General features: G+C 34.9%; 1 protein-coding gene across 2 annotated transcripts; it reads right to left on the bottom strand.

Annotated features, from left to right (window-relative positions):
• Nucleotides 1-7,596: 7,596 nt before the first annotated feature.
• LOC131069129 (uncharacterized) lies at nt 7,597-13,092 on the bottom strand. Of its 2 annotated transcripts, XM_058004463.2 has the most exons (4): nt 12,648-13,091; nt 8,325-8,393; nt 8,017-8,123; nt 7,597-7,919 (listed from the first exon to the last, which is right to left on the bottom strand). In XM_058004463.2, the coding sequence occupies exons 1-4, from the start codon at nt 12,775-12,777 to the stop codon at nt 7,623-7,625; spliced, it is 603 nt and encodes a 200-aa protein (XP_057860446.2). In that variant the 5' UTR covers nt 12,778-13,091; the 3' UTR covers nt 7,597-7,622. The 2 variants fall into 2 exon arrangements, with proteins under 2 accessions (XP_057860446.2, XP_057860447.2); XM_058004464.2 differs by lacking the exon at nt 8,325-8,393 and having other exon boundaries at nt 12,648-13,092.
• Nucleotides 13,093-20,286: the final 7,194 nt, after the last annotated feature.

Raw genomic sequence — 20,286 nt, 5'->3', positions numbered from 1 at the left:
TCAACTCAGGTACCACTTCATCCGGACTATTTTGGAGGAGGGTCAGTTACGGCTTGAGAAGATTCACACAAGTGAGAATCCTGTCGATATGTTCACAAAGGCAGTTCCACAGGAGAAGCTGATTTCTTCATCAGTTTCTGTTGGTCTTCTTGATTGATAATTGTGGAATTTATACCAGTCAAGTCCTGGTGTTTTATCAAGCGGATGTTGCATGTACAGTGGTGTTGTGTAGTATCAGTCTCCAAGTGGGAGATTGTTCGGTGTGGAGCCTGATCAGTCTCCAAGTGGGAGATTGTTGAAATGTGGCGACTGATCAGCAAAGTACTGTACACTCAGCACTTATCCTCGCCGGGGTCCAGGGCCGGGCCGGGCCCCGGGCAGGGGTTCGGGGGCGGCAGCCCCCGAGAAAGCGGGGGTTCGGGGGTGGCAACCCCTGAGAAAAATTTTTTTTTGTCGTTTTTGTTGATGAAAACCGACATTGTAATAAGACCCTAAAAAAGGCCGACTTTGTTTGTTGCCCTAAAAACGCATGTTATAAGCGGCTGGAATGCTTACGACATTGTAAGGTTGATGTACTATTTTTGCTGGATAATAAGAAAGATTGGACGGTTGTGTATGGTGGACGTAACCCATTCTGGGTGAACCACGTTAAATCTCTATGTTATCTGTGTCCTATTTTATTTCTTTATCTTTTGTATTTAAATCTGCATATAATTGTTAGTTCATATTTGCTTCGGATCTGCTTGAAACCCTAACACTGTTATCCTCAACATTAGTATCTTGTACAATATCAACCTTTTCACTCTTTGTATTTGTCGGTATCTCAACATTTGTCTGTACATTTGTATCTATCAGGGGGCTTAATTTCCACTATCTTAATGTTTTTCGAAATTGAGGGTGAAGTACCCATAATACCCTTTCCTTTTCCTTCAACCAGGGTGTCTGTAGCGTCTGTCTTTGATTCCGATGAAGTAAAGAAACATCGGTTCTCTTCAAAGAACTTAACCCATGCCTTTGGGTCTCCTTTATTATCTCATTTACCCTTCCTAACATAAGACTGGTTATTATATTTTTGTTGTTAAATACTTTTCTATCTGCCACCTCAAGTTTCCTATCCATTTCTTCTAGAGTAATAGAAACACAAACAAATATCAGCTCTTGAATTTTTATGTGTTTGTCTTCTTGCATTGCTGATAGTCTCCTAGCATCTAACATATCATACAATTCTGCAGGTATTTGATCTTCAATTTCTATCAAGGCTTTTTTATAAATATCCAAATATAACAATATTGCTTCCTCTACCTCTCTTTGTTCATCATTCTCTAAACGATCATAGTAAAACTATACATTCTTTAACATCTCATCCTTGGTTATTTCATCTACTAACTCTGCACAAGTTTTTGGTGGAATGATAGTTGCATTACCATATTGAAATAGTCATATGAATGTCATTCTTCTTCTTCCTTTTACCAGTACTGGATGGAGCTGAAGTTGTTACTTTTGGTGCTTGCTTCTATGCCGATATCTTGAATGTAACTTTCCTCACCAGTTTCTTTCTAGCCTCTACCTTGGTTTCCTCTGTTTTCTTCCTTATAACCCTTTTGAATGCCAAGGGTGTGTCATCCTCATATGTAGAGTCTATTGTGATAGATTCAATGAACACTTTTGGTTCTTTCCTCTTCCTTGCTTTCTCTGGGACAACATCAATTAATGCTTTGATGTCCTATGAAACCTTCTCTATAAACTTGCTTGCCTTTCCTTCTTGATTCTCTCTTTTCTTTTGGTTGAACTCTGTTTCAACCTCTTATGTCTTTTGTTTAGCAGTACCAGGGGGCTTCTCAGCCTCATCATCAAATGCATCAATCAACATATTTGCATAAGTATCAAGGATCTGTGCATCAACTTCATAGCCCATTTTCTCAATCCAAATCTTCTGGGGCTTGACCGCTTCCATAAGTGTTTCATCTTTTTTCACCATGAAACATATATTAGTTGAGTATTTCTCAACAATATGCTTAGGAACCCTTTCCCTAGATTTCATAGACTTCTAGAATCCCTTAAAATATCCTCATACTTTGTCATCCCTTTGACTACCCCAATGTAGCAATTGACTGTTTCAATTGCCTCCCTACCGGGATATCAAATGTCCATTGTGTCTTCCCAAAACTGAGAGTGTTATTCATGCAAAATAACATTAAACAGATAATCAAGTTTCCATACTGGAAAGTCCCTTTCTTTTCACCTTTAATCTTTCCTAAGTTTATTAATAATTCATCTAGCATCCAACCACATAGATCCAATTTCTCATTTTCTCTCATAATCTTATAAGCTGCGAAAATGCAGGAGGTAAAAACATAATTCTATCGGTTCGACTAAGTTAGCTTATAATCGATGACCATGCTACCAAATCTGATGTATGTGTCGATAATAGTGCTTATTCTCATAGATCTTTTGTCTGATGTTGTGCCAGTAATTTTATTGACATAATCATTAGAGACCTTCTTATCTAGACGTTGCCCAACCTGTGGCAAACCAGTGATTGCCCTGATGGCTTCCTTGGTGATCTTGTAAGGTCTATCCAACCAGATAAACTCTCCATGTACTCTGCTTAAAACATACCTAACTATTTCATCTTTGAATTCTGAAATATCCTGAATGTCGATAAACCCTAAGTCTTCAATGTACTTGTATGCAGGTTTGATCTTTCCAAAATCTCCCATAAGCTCGCTCATGTACATGCTCTTTATATCAGATGTCCCCAAATCCTCAATGTGATAGTGTATGTATGCCCTAACATCTTCGACATAAACAACTCCCTCCGAAACACAGGAAAATGCTCCAACCAAATCTTCCAGGGTAGCCACATGCGGATACCACTTGAAAATTGACCTGTGACGGTCCTTGACCTCAACAACAGTCGGATTGGCAACAAAGATAGGAATAGATGATGATCCCACTTCCATGATTAAAGATAAGTACCTGTTAATCACTATCGATGAAAACCCTAACAAACTCTTCCAGTGGTCGGTGAAATCGCTCAAGAAGATATTTGATCGTACTGAATAGCCTTTGAATCGTTGAATTGCTTTGAATGCAAGGTGATAAAAAATGAAGTGAATTCGACCTTTTATCTTCCAAGAAAAACCCTAATCTTTCATTGACATCAATGACTTCCAGTGAAAGATACTGGATCTCGATAAAACATATCCATGTTGGAAGCATCTCCAATGTCTGGAACATCTTCCAGAACCTCTTCCTGGGGCATATGCAACATCTTCATGAATTTTCACCTACCCCTAAGGCATCTCTGCCTTAGTTACCAAATGAGCTACATGTCGGTGCAGGAGCAACCTCCTCTGCTCGATAAGTTACTGGTGCATTCCCATCTGCTGATTGTTCTTTAGTCTTCTTGACGCATCTCTGGGTATGAACTTGTTGGATTTCATTAACCTTTTCTTTCCCTTTCTTATTTGATCCTCCATTACCAACCGGTGGATTTCTGCTTCTATAGAATTTAGCAATATGTCCAACCTCATTACATGCATAACATGTAACATTGTTCTTTTGAATTGCTTTGCTAAAACCGGTATAATTGCTTGACTTGCACTAATTAGCCATATGTCCAAATTTTCCACATGCATAGCATTTAACATTCATTTTGCAATCTTTTGTCTTATGACCATACTTATTGCATTTAGAACATTGACCGGGAGTAGAATCAGGGTTCTGATTTGTTCTCTTTTTACATTGCCTAGCCATGTGACCAAATTTATTGCAAACAAAACATCTACCATTAAATTTATAAGCATTAAATTGCCTTATCGGTGCCTTATGGTTTTGATTTTCATTAGCAGTATTGGAACTCTGTCCTTTCTCAAATCCAAGTCCATTGTAATCTCCATTTTGCCTTTGTCTCTTCAATAACTCATCTAGTTGTGCTGAACTAATCTTGAATTTTTCTTTAAACTCACTTGCAGTAGTTAGATCATCTCTCAGAATTATCATTTGTCACTCAAGCTCTTGTTCATTACTCTGAGATTATACTAAATCAGTTCTCAACATATCATTCTCATGAACCAACCTACCACATTCTTCAAATTTGTTCTTCAGGGATACAACAAGATTTTCTTCCTTTTTCTTCCGGTCCTCAATCTCTTTAGACATTCTCATAGTTATAGCTTGCATTTCATTTCTCATAACCATGTTCTCCTAACTCAATTTCTGACACTGTTCCTTAAGTGCATCTTTCTCTTCATCATCCTGATTTTGCAAAAGTTCCTTCCTCCTAGCTTGAACAGATGATAGCCTCTCCTGTAGGACAAAAATCAATTCCTTAGCAGAATTCAATTGATCTTGTAGCTTTAAGTTCTTCAATCTTTCAGCATCATAATTTTCAAGTCCCATCTCAAGTTGTTTTTCCAAACCCATATCCATGGATTCTGGATTCAGGATCCTCCTCAAGCTGTTAAACTTCCTCTGAGGCACAAGGCTCTAATACCACTTGTTGGAATCCAATAACACTAAGAGGGGGGGCTAAATTAGTGTTATACCGGTTTTATCAATTTTAACCTTATTAAAACATGCATACACCAACCAGTATACCGGTACATACAAAATTGAAAGAAATAAAGAAACCAATAAGCCAATCACATAAATGAGAACCATAACACACATAATTATACTTGGAAAACCTCAAAGAGGAAAAACCGGGGTGGGATTTGTGACCCACAATATCAATCCACTGGCCATATGAAGAGATATTACAAAATATAAGGGGTTTGCACTTGCAAGAAGGCTTGCAGCCTAGAGCACATTGCTCAATCACAAAAGGAGCCTCACTGACTACATATAAATCCAGACTACAATCCAAAGAAGTGTTGAATTGCAAAAGATAGCATCTTCTATGCTAGAATACAGTTCCGGTTAAACTCTGTCTGTTCTGATCTGAAACCTTAAACCCTTTATTGGAATAACCCTTACATAAATATCCTCACATACATGATCTCTTTGATATATTTCGCATCTCCTTCCTAATACATATTCGCATTATTTCACATCCACATATCCACTACAATTACAATATAAAAATGATCTAATCCAACTGACCTATATACCCTATACAATTTATCATGCCTTTTGTCGGCTTACAAAGATAATTACAATATCAATATACATGTTGGCTAGATAATATAAATACATGAATATCAAAGACAATTGTCAATGCCGGATCCAAGAGATGTCAGCCTCCAATACCGATAACCTTATTCTAAACCATGTCGGCCTGCATTGCCGATAACCAAAGAAATCCTTCTATCCTGTCGATGTCAATGCCAGTGTAGTGTCTGTGAAGTGCCTGTCGGTACACAGCTGAACCAAAACTTTAAGTCATTCATGAAGTTGAAATTGTGAAATCCCAATCATATTTTTTTTCATAAATGCACCGAGCACAATGCATAGTGTGAAATTAGCACATGGTACAATTTGCAACACTAGATGATGTCAAGAAGAAGGATTACAAAAAGGGAGATTCTTTGTAAGAGCATTGGACACCCATTGTCACTGATGTTAAAGGGGGAGGGTTAGAAAAGGAGAGAGCACTAGAGAAAGGAAGAGCATCATGTTCATGTTGTCATCACGGGTTATTTTTTCGTAATGTGTACATCAATGACAAAAGAGGATATTGTTGGAAATATTGTTGTTACTAATGTCAGGGGAATTAATGTCAAGATGATGTATTATTGATATCAAAGACAAATACTTGAATTTCAAGGGCTAGCTGACCTATATATTAATAACAAAATAAATTTATTTATGTGCAAAAGTTGGCCAACCTCCCTGATAAAATAAATACTTGGAAAATTAAAATAAATTTATTTATGCACAAAAGCTGGCCAACATCCTTGGGTAAGTTAAATTAAAATTATCATTTTCAATTGAGGCCAGCCTCTTGGATGAAAAGTATGATTGAGATATAAATAAAAGTTGGAGTTGAGATAAAGACATCAAACAATTTAATGAAACATCTTTCTTATTTAGAGCAGGTTTGGAGCAGACCTAGCAACAGTCTAATAGCAAATTTGGAGTAGATTTTGGAGTAGAGTCAAGAAGCATATTAGAGAAAATATTTGACCAGATTTAAGGAGGATAGAGCAGGTTTGTGAAGACATGGGCAGATTTATGATAACCTTATGGATAGATGTATGAAGATCTTATTAGCAAACTTTTGTAGGATTATAGAAAATTCTGAAGGTGGTTTAAGGCAGAATTGTAGCAGACTTTTCAAAGTGATTGATGTGATTAAAGTTGGTGCCTCATATTTGAGAGGTTGGTGCCTCCTATCTAAAGAGATTGTTGTCTCTTGCTGAGTTGGTGCTCAGTGATGGGAATTGGCATTTCAAATGGGTTGGTGCTTACAAATCATCAAGAAGAGATGGGTGTCTCCTATGGGTTGGTGCCTACGAAACTTGTAAGTTAAGTTACATATAAGCAATGTTTTTCTATGGTTTTCTCCCATAAGGGCTTCCACATAAATCATGTGTTAATCTTGTGTTCTTGTTATTGAGATTGTGCGATTGATGATATTGTGATTGTTAAGTTGAAAAAGTAAACCTCCCAGTATAACTGAGTACTCTTCAATTCTTTCTTTATTAATTTTTTTAAGTATCATGTGAATATTCATGCCCTCAACTCATCTAGGTTGTGTTTTGCATGTTGTAGGATTTTTTATTTGTTGTTACTGGGATTTTAAAGCTGGTTTGCATCACATCAGATTTATGCTTAACACGATTCATTGTCAATACATGGTGCACACATTGTTCAGCTCTTGTTCGTAGTTACTTCCTTGTAAACTTGTTTATATACTTTGTGAAGTAGTGTTGTTTGGTTTCTATAAATTTATAATTTGGTCTTCAAATACTTGGATTAGCTTAAATAAGGCACATGCTGCTCTAAGCACAAGTTACACTTCCATGTTTTTCTTGTGCTCCTAGTCTCCCCTTTTGTAGTTTGTTATCTTGTAGGATCATCTTCCCAATCTTCAGACAATGTAGAGCACACATATATACACAGTTATTAGTAGGTGGCTACAGGCAATATATGTAGTACTTATGTACATAACTATTTATTTATATTTGCATATAACCATGTCCGCATCATGAAAGTGCAATCTTATAATACATCCAAATGACCTGTTGCCTACAACTTATAAATAATGGTCTTCAAATACTTGGATTAGCTTAAATAAGGCACATGCTGCTCTAAGCACAAGTTACACTTCCATGTTTTTCTTGTGCTCCTAGTCTCCCCTTTTGTAGTTTGTTATCTTGTAGGATCATCTTCCCAATCTTCAGACAATGTAGAGCACACATATATACACAGTTATTAGTAGGTGGCTACAGGCAATATATGTAGTACTTATGTACATAACTATTTATTTATATTTGCATATAACCATGTCCGCATCATGAAAGTGCAATCTTATAATACATCCAAATGACCTGTTGCCTACAACTTATAAATAATGATATTTTGCTAAAAGCTACACCAAATGATGGTACTGCAACCCAAGAATTATATGCTAATAAATTTGACCACAAATAAGAAAACATGTTTGAGGCTTTTCTTTAATCATTGAAATCTTCAATAAATGTTTGTCTGTTCAAGCTTGATGGGCCTTTTTTCTTCTTTCCTCCTTTGTCATTCTTTTCTTTTTCCTTACTCGTTTTCTTTGGCTCATTCTTTTTTGAAGCCTGTGACTGTGAGCTCACAGCCTTTTGGAGGCCCTTTTTCCCCACCTTTGTCTGTTCCTTATTCTCCTCCAAAATCTGTGAAGGTGGGCCTACAGCCCTTGGGGGATCCACACAAGTATCTCGAAAACTAGGTCGTGCATAATTTACAGTAATTCTTTTGCCATCCAATACCTGGAAAAGAATTGAACTGAATATTATTAATACAACATATCTTTAATGGTGACAAAAGATGCAACCTGCTTACTTCCAAAGCATAGGAGAAACGCACCTGACCATCCATTCGGTTTACAGCATCATCTGCCTCTGTTTCAGAAGCAAATTCCACAAATGCAAACCCTTTTGACCATCCAGTTTGTGGATTCATCATCACTCTAGCTGCAAGCAAATTTCAAGACCGTTAGGGTGGTACATACTTTAAGTGACAAATTACTTTATAACATAGAGGCCAAACGCAAAGAGAATACAAAAGCCAAGATATTGAGTAGAGAAATTGAACAGGAACAGGGTGAAATGAATGAATCATTACTACTATTAGCTCAGTTACTTAACAATAAAATGCAAAAGGCACACTCTTACCATCAACCACTTGACCATAACGTGAGAATGTATCTTTTAAGACTTGCTCATTTGTGTTCCCAGAAAGCCCTGCAAGCATTTGATTATTATTATTTAATATGAAGAAATTATCATGTCATGCAGCCTTCAAAAACCCCACATTACATTAAAGAGTCCACTTTCAGCATGCCTGGTATAGAAGTCTACGTCTTCAAGGAGATAATTGTTGGAATAAGTTACTAATCACAGATTAATTTTCATCCCAACCAAATCATGTGGATTATGTGAAGCTGCATAAACACAATCTTGCTCAAAGCCACTCTGATCTTACTCAAAACTTCTATTAAAGTATTCTATAGAAATATAGGGCTCTACTGGTGAAGTAAAAGATGATAGGATCCAAGATATTGAACTTAAAATTTTAAAAATCTGCAGGGTACCGATGTTAAGATTAGAAATCTTTCAACTTTTGCATATTTTGAATATCTGAAATTTTTAAAATCTCATAACTAACTGCATATAGCAACATGCATGAAATATGGCAATGGAAGCAATAAGAGTGGCATTAAGCCTAAGTGCATCGTCTTCTTCTCATTAAGGAAGGAGTTACAACATCAAGTACCACTGATATTCTGCTTCTTGTTGAGACAGATATTTGACAATTCTTGAGAACAATATATCGAGAACTGCAAATTATGGGTTTATTTACCCTAACTAAGAATGTATCTCTTCTAATTGCAACCATATCACACACCAAAGTGGCTCAATGACAAGGTCCAACCTAGCATGTCTGAAGCTGAGACAAAGAGCTTCTACTATAAACAAACAGTTATCTTGAAATCATATCACACAATGGTTATCTTTTATATCTCCTGGATCATCAGGGTATAAGATAATGAAGCACTAAAATACTAGTTCATGTTAAAACATCAAGAATAATTATACTAGTTGGAAGACCTTAAGAATCCAAAACTTCATTTTTATGGCTTGGTTAGCATGAAAAAGATTTTGTTGATTTGTTCCCTGTGATTTGCCCTAGATATTTCTCTTTAAAAGCACTCAGTGAAGAACTAAAGGCTTGGATGATTTTTCATAGAAGATAACACACCCAAATAGTATTAAATGATAAGAGTAATTCATTATGCAGTCCCACATTTAATATAGCCTTTAGTATGATAAGAACTTTTAATATAGCCTATGGAAGTCCCACATTTCCCTTCAGTCAATTACTGCGCTAGGAGATTTAATTTGATATGCTTAAAAACCTCCAAGAAAATCTATCACTTGCCCTTTTTGCATTCACAATTAGTGAACAGCAACAACTTTGGTTTAGAAAACCATGAGGAAGAAAATTTCATGGATGAAGACGTACAGAAGAAGTCTACTTTATAGCAGTTGCTGGGAATAGAATATTGATAGTTGATCACTTGATTTTGAAGTACAGCATACAGGTTGAATTGACTTCTTTAACTCTCTAGGTTTTCAAAGTTTGGGAAAGATTTGGGAATCCGGCAGAAGAAATTTGTAGACAACTACAGAGAGACCCAAAGTAAAAGACACAGTACAAGGTGCCTCAAAATACAAGAGTTAGGGGACTGACCTTCGGTCCTTCCACCAATGCAAAAAAGATAATAGAAAAAGAGTATGTTTTTACATATTCACAAATAAACACAATATACAACGTCCAGTAGCAAAATCATAAAATTTGAAAGATGAATCATTGTATTTTCCATATGTAGGAAAAAAATGGAATAGAAAGATGCATCACTCACACACAGAGCACAAGGTGCCTCAAAATACAAGATTCAGGGGACTAACCTTCGGTCCTTCCACCAATGCAAAAAGATAATAAAAAATAGTATGCTTTTACATGTTCACAAATAAACACAATATACAACGTCCAGTAACAAAATCATAAAATTTGAAAGATGAATCATTGTATTTTCCATATGTAGGAAAAAAATGGAATAGAAAGATGCATCTCACACACACACACACACAGAGCACAAGGTGCCTCAAAATACAAGATTCAGGGGACTGACCTTCGGTCCTTCCACCAATGCAAAAAAGATAATAAAAATAGTATGTTTTTACATATTCACAAATAAACACAATATACAATGTCCAGTAACAAAATCATAAAATTTGAAAGATGAGTCATTGTATTTTCCATATGTAGGAAAAAATGGAATAGAAAGATGCATCATATATCCATATTTCCACACACACACACACATGTTGTGAACTAATGATGAATATTCCTTGGATAGCACACAAACGCACACACACGGCGCGTGCGGGCGCGTTGTGACCACCTGGTGATGAATATTCCTTGGATAACATTGACAAAAACATAACCCAAGGGGAAATAGATGATGCGTCTCGGGAAAATTCTCAGAGTCATGGATGAACTTTTGCACCTAATGATGAATATTCCTTGGATCTCTCTCTCTCTCTCTCTCTCTCTCACACACACACACACACACACACGCACGCACGCACGCACGCACGCACATGAGCATGCACGCACACATACACACGCGCGCGCGCATTGTGACCACCTAATGATAAATATTCCTTGGATAACATTGACAAAAACATAACCCAAGAGGAAATAGATGATGCATCTCTGGAAAATTCTCAGAGTCATGGATGAACTTTTGTACACATACATAATGTCAAGTGATTAAGTATGGATATATGGTGCATCTTTCTATTCCATTTTTTTCTAGATATGGAAAATATATATATAAGAATTCGGTGATGGTAGAATTTGCACTGATGAGACAGAAGCATATAAGCAGAATCCCAAGCACAAATTGTATCTATATATTTAAAGAGAAATTCGGAAACGAAAACAATTTGTGCTTGGGATTCTGCTTATATGCACTGTAACAATGCTGCTGTCTCATCAGTTCAAATTCTACCATCACTTTCAGAATCCTTTATCTCTTGGAAAAGGCTCAATAGCACCTGTATCAATCTCCATCCTAACACCCTTTTTACTACCCTTGGTGGTGTGTAGCTGCAGTTGAGGTAGATGCCAATTGTCGTTATCATACTCAATAAATCACCTGCCTACACCCTATGCATTCCTTTGGAATTGGTTTAATGGCAAGCATGAATCCTGTATGCCATAGACCACTAAGGATGCTTGATGGGAGCTAAACACTAGTGGCCTTGTGCCTTAACATAGGGTTGTATCCTACCTTGTGACTTTTGTCATGCTCATTTGTGTCGATTAATGCTTATGATGTACATGATAGATGAGAGATGGAAACTCATAGTCGCAGAGGCATGCTAGTCCTTGATATGCTGATGCATTGATGAAGACAAGTGGCAGTTGGATGTGTATGCCAAGGAGTGGGAGCTGTCTATTGTTGAAGACAACGAGTCCTTAGCACTTAGTTCTGACGTTTTAGAAAGAGAGACATTTTTGCAATGGAGCTTCAGTGGCCATGTTATATGCTGTTTCATGTCTTCAGCTCCACAATGATCATGGCGGTTATTTGAGGACCTCTCAAGGGCAATAGGTGTGTTGATATATCAATTCATTCTGGTGCCTATGTGCAATGTTAATGTGTCTTTCTCCATCAAATGTGAATTTGTCCTCTTGTCCTCGCTCTCTTCAGTAATTCAAATATGCAATTAAAGGCTTCTCCTTGTAGGGTAAGCCTACTCAGGGCCATAATGGCAAAACACCACCTGACCCCGCCCTGCTGCGCCTCACTCCGCCAGCCTTCCTGTCTGCTCCTTCCCTCCCCCTCCAAGACCCACATAACTCAAATATCATGAATATGAAGACAATCCTGAGTTTACTCAAATTACTACAGCTGTATGTGATTGAGCTAGAAATCAGCAAACCCAAACTGCTAGAGTTTTCAGTTATTCTGTAGCTAGAACAGGACAGACCACACCAATAGAAACATTTCAACTAAAAATTTGATTTTGACCTGATAAGCCTCAGGTCTCAAAAGCTGTCCCACAGTAATTATGATGCCCAAGTTTGACCTTAAGGCCAAAGAAATTCTCCAAAAGTGGAGACATACGACGGTAAATAGCAGAGGGAAAGGGGGATGGGGAGGTTAACAAGGAGGAAGAGTGGGCATTGGGGAGTGGATAAATGGATGTATCTATGAAGTAAACAAAGGCAAGCTATTTAAATATGCTGTTCATGATAACAGACGGACTAAACAGAACATGAAAAATACAATGATAATCTATGTGTATATGACTGATTAAAAAATAACATAAACAGCAAAGCAGAAACTACAACTAGTAGCAGAAAAATAATTACCGATATTGTACATGATATTTTAGCGATAGGTTTATAGTGGGAAGCACCTGAAACAAATAGCTTCGTAAGGAGTTTTGAGCAGAGTCCCCTGATATGAGGCAGTGCCAAACACTCCCTGCGACAAATAGTGATGTTGCTGTGTCCAAATAAATATCTGAATCCTGAAATTATGGGCATTGTTTCTCGATTTCAACCGAAATTAATGCCAATCTCTGAACAAATGTCTGCAAAATAAGCTAAATTTGAGAATGATTTAACCGAAAACGCCTACGACTAGCAATAGTTTGTGTAAAGATTAATGTTTTATGTAGTCGACTACAGAGTTTTGGCGTTAGACGACGGTAAACGTAGTTCCTGTCAGGGTTTTAGGAGTTTTGGTTGTGATCTTTCGTAGGGTTTTAGAATTGCGTGGTTCGGTGGGATTCTCCATCGATTGACGGACAGGGTTTCAATCTTCGCCTGTGATAACGTCAAGAGTATGAGGTAAATTTTTGTTATGGATATTTTTTTCATTTGTATAATTTATCTGAATTGAGAATTTTAATAGATGTAAGGAAAACAAGTGCTTAGTATTTGTCGTTTTAATTCGTAATAGTAAGTGAATATTTTTTTTTTCAAATAATTAGCAAAGATCAATAATTTATATTGTATTAATTATAATGAATGAATAGGCAATTGAAGAACTCAATCAGTTTATAAATGTTTGAATTATAATCATAATTAAATCTAAACTCAAAAATTTCTTTTATATTTTTAATTTAGTCCTAACTCTAATTGAACCCTACTCCTAATTAAACTCTAACACTAAGCTATACATCTAATCCTAATTGAACTATAATCCTAATCCTATTTGTAATAGCGACTGAATTTTCCTTTTTTTTTCAAACAATTAACAAATAAAAGAGATTAATAGTTTATATTGTATTAATTATAATTAATGAATACATAATCAAAGAACTCAGTCAAACTATAAATGTAATAAATAAATGAGAGTTGTAATAAAACTTTTGAATTTTATTAATTTATGTAAACAATATTTATTTATTTTCAATTAAGAATACTATAACTCATCTAAAATTTAATATTTATTTGAGAATGTGATTAGTGAACAAATCATAAATTATACTTAAATAGTAGTAAAGAAAATTTAAATGTTTACTTGTAGCAAAAGATAGGAAAGTGAGAACAATTTATTTATATTACATTTTATTAATATTCATTATATTGTTTTTTCATTGATATTCATTGTATTATTTTTTTAAACATTATTATTTTGTAATATATTACATTAATATTTATTCAATGAAGTGATCTTCAATCTTAACCATAATCTATTCTTATGTTTTATTTTTATTATAAAGATGTTAATTTTATATTATTATTGTTAAAATTATTAGATTATTATTTTTTATTATTTTAATTATTAATATATTATTTTTTTGACTTATTATATTATTATCAATATTAATACTTTAATTATTAAAATATTTAAAAAAATTATATTAGTATTTAATAATTTTTATGACTATATTAATAATATTTGATATTATATTATGTTATTATTCTATTATTGTTTTAATCTTGTTATTTTATCAAAATTTAATAGTATTAAATTGGGTGAGCATAATGCTAACCTAACCAACCAAGAGCTATTTATAAATTACCTGAAAAGTAAAAGATTTGTTACCTTATAATGGTAACTACCAAAATTTTCACAATATATTAATAATCAATTAATTAGCATCAAATCATTTTTTTTAGATTTATCAAATTGCATGAGGATTTCTAAATAATTTGAAAAGAAAATTAAGAAAAACTAAATATTATTTTAATGTACCTAAAAACTTGCCTAAAAAATTCATGAAGAAAGTGGATTCGATAAATCTGATAAATCTGGTAATAAGATGGAAACTATTTGAGCCAATAAGATTGAAGAAAAACAATTTCTATAATTTGAAAACTTAAAAAGATGCACCTCAACTATGTAAAAATTGAAAAAAAACATCCAAAGAAAAAATTCATAAATATAATTGGTGGAAGAGCAATTGAATAATAACAAGTTTAGTACTAGCCTAACAGCAAGTACTAATAAACCACATATGAAAACTGTCTAAGCTAATTAAATGATGCAATTGATTCACATGTATAATAAATGTTCAATTAAGTGTGTAAATTATATATATTTAATTGTGATTTTATTTATATTTTGGAGGTAGGAAAATGATGTTGAAAATGTTAGGAATTGATTCACTATGATATTGGAATTTTAAGATTTGATCAAACAAGTGTGTCAAAATCTACAAATTGATTGTGTTTGACTCTGGTTCAAATATGTTCCTATGGAAATCACTTGGCACACAAACTTGAACCTATACCTCCAAGAATGAACTAGGAAAATTTTGATTGTTGGAGATTTCTCATGTCAATCTTTTGATATCTAAATCAAGTAAGGAATGTAGGTAATATTCACAAATGCCTTTAAGGAATTTACAAGATTCCAAGTCATGTTCTCCTTAATCAAACCTATACCAAAGGAATTATACAACTTTAAAACAAGGACTAAGGACATCAAGCAAATGTGGAATGGTTCCAGGAAGATACGCGTTGATGTAATGCTTTGATTTAATATTATTTTGATGCTCTCAAAATGTTCTATGGTAATTATTTCAATAAATCTAATGATGATTGATAACTCTAAATGATTTCAAAACAAATGAATAAATGTCTAGCTTTGTGTTTCTAGATTTTCACCGTGTAAGATTTTTCTCCTACAACTCTCTCTCATCCTAATGATGGATCATAGATTATAATATGAAATGTTGATTCAAACAAAATCTAATGTCTTTTAATACAACACAAATATGCACTAGGTTGGCTCACAATCACTACTAGATGGAAGTGGGTGTAATCTAAATTAAGATTATTCTTTTTTGTTGGGAGTTTTAAACACGAATTATGGAATTGCCTTAGTTCAATTCTACACCTACACATGTTATCCAAGGTGATGAATGGAGGATCTAAGGATTATGATCAATATGTGGGGATGAGTGATGATTGGATCAAGGTTTAGTGATGTCATGATCCAAATACATGCAAGAATATGTCACTTGTAGACTAAACATTGCATTAAGGACAATATAATCAAATCAAACTGAAAACATATGAGGGAAGCACATAGGTATGAAATTTTTATGATCACATTTTTATTCCCCTCTAATGTACATGTGAACTACTAGGCAAATCCATGTCAAAGTAAAACAAATAGTCATCTTGAAAATCAAATATTTCTCAAAAGGATACAAATTTGCTCGAAATTAAAAATTATTCTTGTATACACCTAAAAGTGGTCTAAAGATAATTAATTGAATAAGCAATTATTTAATTAATCCTCCTTCCCAATTTAATTGAATTCATTAAATAATTTGATTAAATTCACCCATTCATCTACTTATTAAAATCTAAGGATTTACTTAATAGGTTCATTTTTAATATTCCCTTTAATTAATTAATTCAAATTAATTAATTCCCCCCATCAAATTCATTTCTTCTAAATCCCCTAATTAACAAATCAATTTATGATTTGTTGGATTTATTTAGCCTTTTCCTATTATTTGAATTTTTAAATTCAAATTCTCCTAACTTCTAACCACCTAACCTAACCCCTTCTAAACCTAACTCATTCCATCTAACCTCGGGTTTGCCTAAACCCATCCTAGCTTGCACATCCTAACCACCATGTCCCCTTTCCTTGAACACTTTACCCTCTCATGAGCAAAGCTTTGTGACACGTGTCACTAAATGTTCCCTTTAATCCAACCTTTCTAGAAGCTTCTTGACACTTGTCACCATGGAGATGACATTGTCCCCTTTCACCCAACCCCTTCTCCTACCAACCTCCAAATGTTCCCTTTAATCCAACCTCTTTGTCAACCTCCTCCAATTTAACCATTGATATCTTCAGAATTAATCTTGACCATTGATTCCTGTCACCTCACCTCTGGCTTTGGAAATCCTATAAATAGACCCCATTTTGGAGCAATAATGATCCCGTCTCATTTTCATCTTATGCATTGTTACTATAGGCATATAGCTCTTAGCAAATCATTCTTAGCATTGTAATCATGTTCAATTTTATCTTAATTGCATCTTCATTCTAGCTTTTTTTCTAGAATAATCATGAAATAATGTAGCTTAATCATGCTATCATTGCTAGCTTATGCATCTTCATCCTTTAAATCCTCCATCTAAGTGTAGTCAAGTCATTGGAATTTGCATAACGAGATTTGAGAGCAAAATTCATACTCGCATTTACTAGGAGGTGATAGATCGCTAGTTATGGTTTTATCTTTTTTTTATTTATATTAATCAATCATGCTTGTAATGATCTATTGAGTGTTTTGTGTTTGTAGGTACAAGTACACTTCATAGGCACGACATTTTGGTGCCCACCGTGGGGCCTGAATAATCATTTTTGGCCTCTCAATCTTCAACAAAACTTATTTCCTGCTAGATCTGATTCAGAATGTCGTACGAGTTGATTTTCCAACTCGTACAAACTACCTTTTAGGTTGGGACAAAACCTAATCTTGTATCGTATGGGTATCTTTATTCTATCGCACGAGATCTAAATGCATGTCGTACAAATTTCTGGCTGGTAAATTCTTGACTCGTATTAGCTCAATCCTATGTCATATGAGTCTATTTTGGCTTCTGTCTGAAATCTAAATCTTTGTTGTTTCAGAGGTTAAATCATGTCTTACGAGTCTCTGTATCTGTGACTTTTAACAGATTGCATTTTTAGGGTTTTAGGTTTTAATCCAAGCTTTATTAATGCTAATCCTGACTTGTTTATGAGATTTTTGGCAGCCTAACAAGTTTTGCAGGACATTGTCAAAGATATGCTTGTCAAAGACTAAATTTAAAAAACCAATCAATGACTACTAAAGGATTTATTTTGCAGGTTGCCTATGAATTCGACTAAACTTTGTGTATTCATTTAAGTTTTCTAGGCACACTTCAATTTTGCTAAAGGAAATCAATCATCATGTCTTATGTGATTGTGGTGATATTCAAGTATGCTCTCACCTTTCTTAGGTGATCAGAAAGCTAGACTCATCATTTTCTTTCTTTAGTGCATTTCTTTAGCAGGCCTGCCCTCCTGAGGAGCTAATAACTCTTAAAGCCATTACGACAGGTGTGAGGGGAACGACCTAAGTGGGAACGGCTAACGCCAAGTAATCCAACCCACTATATAATAAATGTGATTTGATGAAAATCAAGTCAATGACAATGCTCGGGAATAGCTCTCCTCCGTACCTTTGGGTATATCAAACCTTGGTTTTCAAGGCTGGGGGACCTCTTAATTGAGTATTATACCTCAACGTGACGAATGGATCCCTTACTATTTCTTCTTAAATTAGAAGCTACCCGATGCATCTCCGAAAGGGTGATAATCTTTGTGCAAGAGAGATAGTAACTCTCCCAAGATACTTGCCATATTGTGCCCCCCTTAGCATTTGGAGTCAGATAATACAGTGTTGAGAATCCATTGCGTGAGACTCAGTGGTCGTATTCTGATTATCTATTGGGTGTGTACCTAAGCTTGCAAGCAAAGGTTTTCTCTCCTCAACCAACCTCCTTAGGGTTAGCATGCTTGGAGTCACTTATCACATCATGTGTTTGTTGTGTATTCAACCCAAAATAAAAAAATTAGACATCTAAAACTAGAAAACATAAGCAAAACATCAAAATTCACTAATCCAAATTCGGCAAAACACACTTTTTTATCTCTGATATGTTATCTGTTGTATGAGTCAGGTTCTTTGTCATACTATCTGGTGATTTGTCATATGGTTCAAAAAGAAATGTCGTACGAAACTGAGCTTTTTACATGAAATTTTTGATTTTTCGTTTGGTCTTATATCTCTTGTCGTTCGGGTATAATCTATCGTACGAGTCTCTGTTTCTACCAGTCCAGAGCTGTGTCCTGCATGATTTTTTCAGGTTTGTCATTTTGCTTGATCAATTGGTAGTATTCATAAACATCTGTTATCTACCATTCTGTGCTTAAATTGTCTCCTTGGTTTGCTTGGTCAAGTTATCATCCATAAAAAAATAGACTCTGGAAGATAAACACCTTAAGATTTTCAAGTTCTCACCCTCAACAAGTTCAAAATCTAAACATCTCAAAGTGCATTATCACCTTCTTTGGTAAACTGATCACTTAAACATAGTTTCTCATCAAGATCAATCATCCTTTATCATGAAACTGAAATGTTTTGTCAGGATAATCTTGTCCCACATCGTAGGATATATCATTCCTACTGGACTTGGTTCTTATCAAATCATCACCATTGCACTCTTAAACCAAAGATCAAAAAACTTGCAAACCTTTAAACACTTGAACCATCTTTTCGTGTCATATCGCGCTATCACATCTACCTTGACAGTTGATCACTTATCAAAACAACTTTTAGACAATCGAACCCCTGAAACGAAAACAAAAGCATTTGAAATAGCTGAAAATCATATCAACATGACATACCAAAGAAAAATACAAGTAACAAGTCAATATATCAGAGAAATCAAACAAATCCAAAATCAACCAACTATGTTAAAACCTGACAAGGATTCAAATACATCTCAAAAGAAAGGTGGCTCTTTTATGCAACTCTTAAAGATATCCCTAAAGGATTTGGCTGAGAAAGATCAAACTTGTGCACCTATGTTTAGCAAAGGATCATCCCCCCATAATAAAATTGACTCTCCAAAGGCATCTATTCTTACACTTCTTAAAAAATTGCAAGAACCTTCCATAGCGTCCTCACCAAACAATACACCCAAAGCTGATGTTCCCCAAGGGACATCCATAATGGTCATCAAACCTATTTCAGAAGATCCTATTCAAAGCTCATCTCCTTCATATCCAAGCATTAATTCATTGCAACATCCCCATAGCACTCCCTTACAAATTGAAGTCCTCATTCATAGAACACTTGTTAAATGTGGGAGCTAGCTTGAACATTTTCTCTTTGAGTCTTGTTTGTGCTTTGGGTTATTCAGAAGATGCAGTTGATCCCTAGAAAAGGATAAAAATCAAAGCATATGGTGAAGAAGAACATTACTCTAAAGGAATTGTGGTATTACCCCTCAAAGTGGGACCTTTGCAAAAAGATATAGCATGCCAAGTTCTAGACTTGGAATTACCATACAACATACTCTTGGGAGGATCATGGATACATGATATGCAAGCTATACCATCAACATGTCATCAATGCCTGAAATTTCCATATAATGGGCAAGTAATCACAATATCTGTAGACTCAAATCCATTGCAATGTGGTAGAAATCTGAAATCAGCTCAAGAGGTCATTGTTTCATATAACAAAGAGGCAGCGTCTTCGAGCACACAATCCAAGGAACAATCATTTGCATCAATTTTGTCAAACATGGAAAAAAAAATGCAGCTAAGATACTGAGGGATCGAAGAATATTTGCTATCATGGAAAAACAAACAAGAGCAACTTGAACTTGAAAGGGAAGAAGCAAATGTAGATGTCGATGTAGTTCACACGTATGCAGGACAAACATTAGGAACTAGCCTATTTGAATCAGAATCACATTCAGCTGACATGGAATTAACCGAGGATGTTTAAGAGCTTCTTGTACAAGGTCATTCTGATGAGA

This window comes from Cryptomeria japonica, chromosome 1 (genome assembly GCF_030272615.1).
Source record: "Cryptomeria japonica chromosome 1, Sugi_1.0, whole genome shotgun sequence".
Classification (NCBI taxonomy): domain Eukaryota; kingdom Viridiplantae; phylum Streptophyta; class Pinopsida; order Cupressales; family Cupressaceae; genus Cryptomeria; species Cryptomeria japonica.
This window is presented reverse-complemented; position numbering and strand designations above follow the sequence as displayed.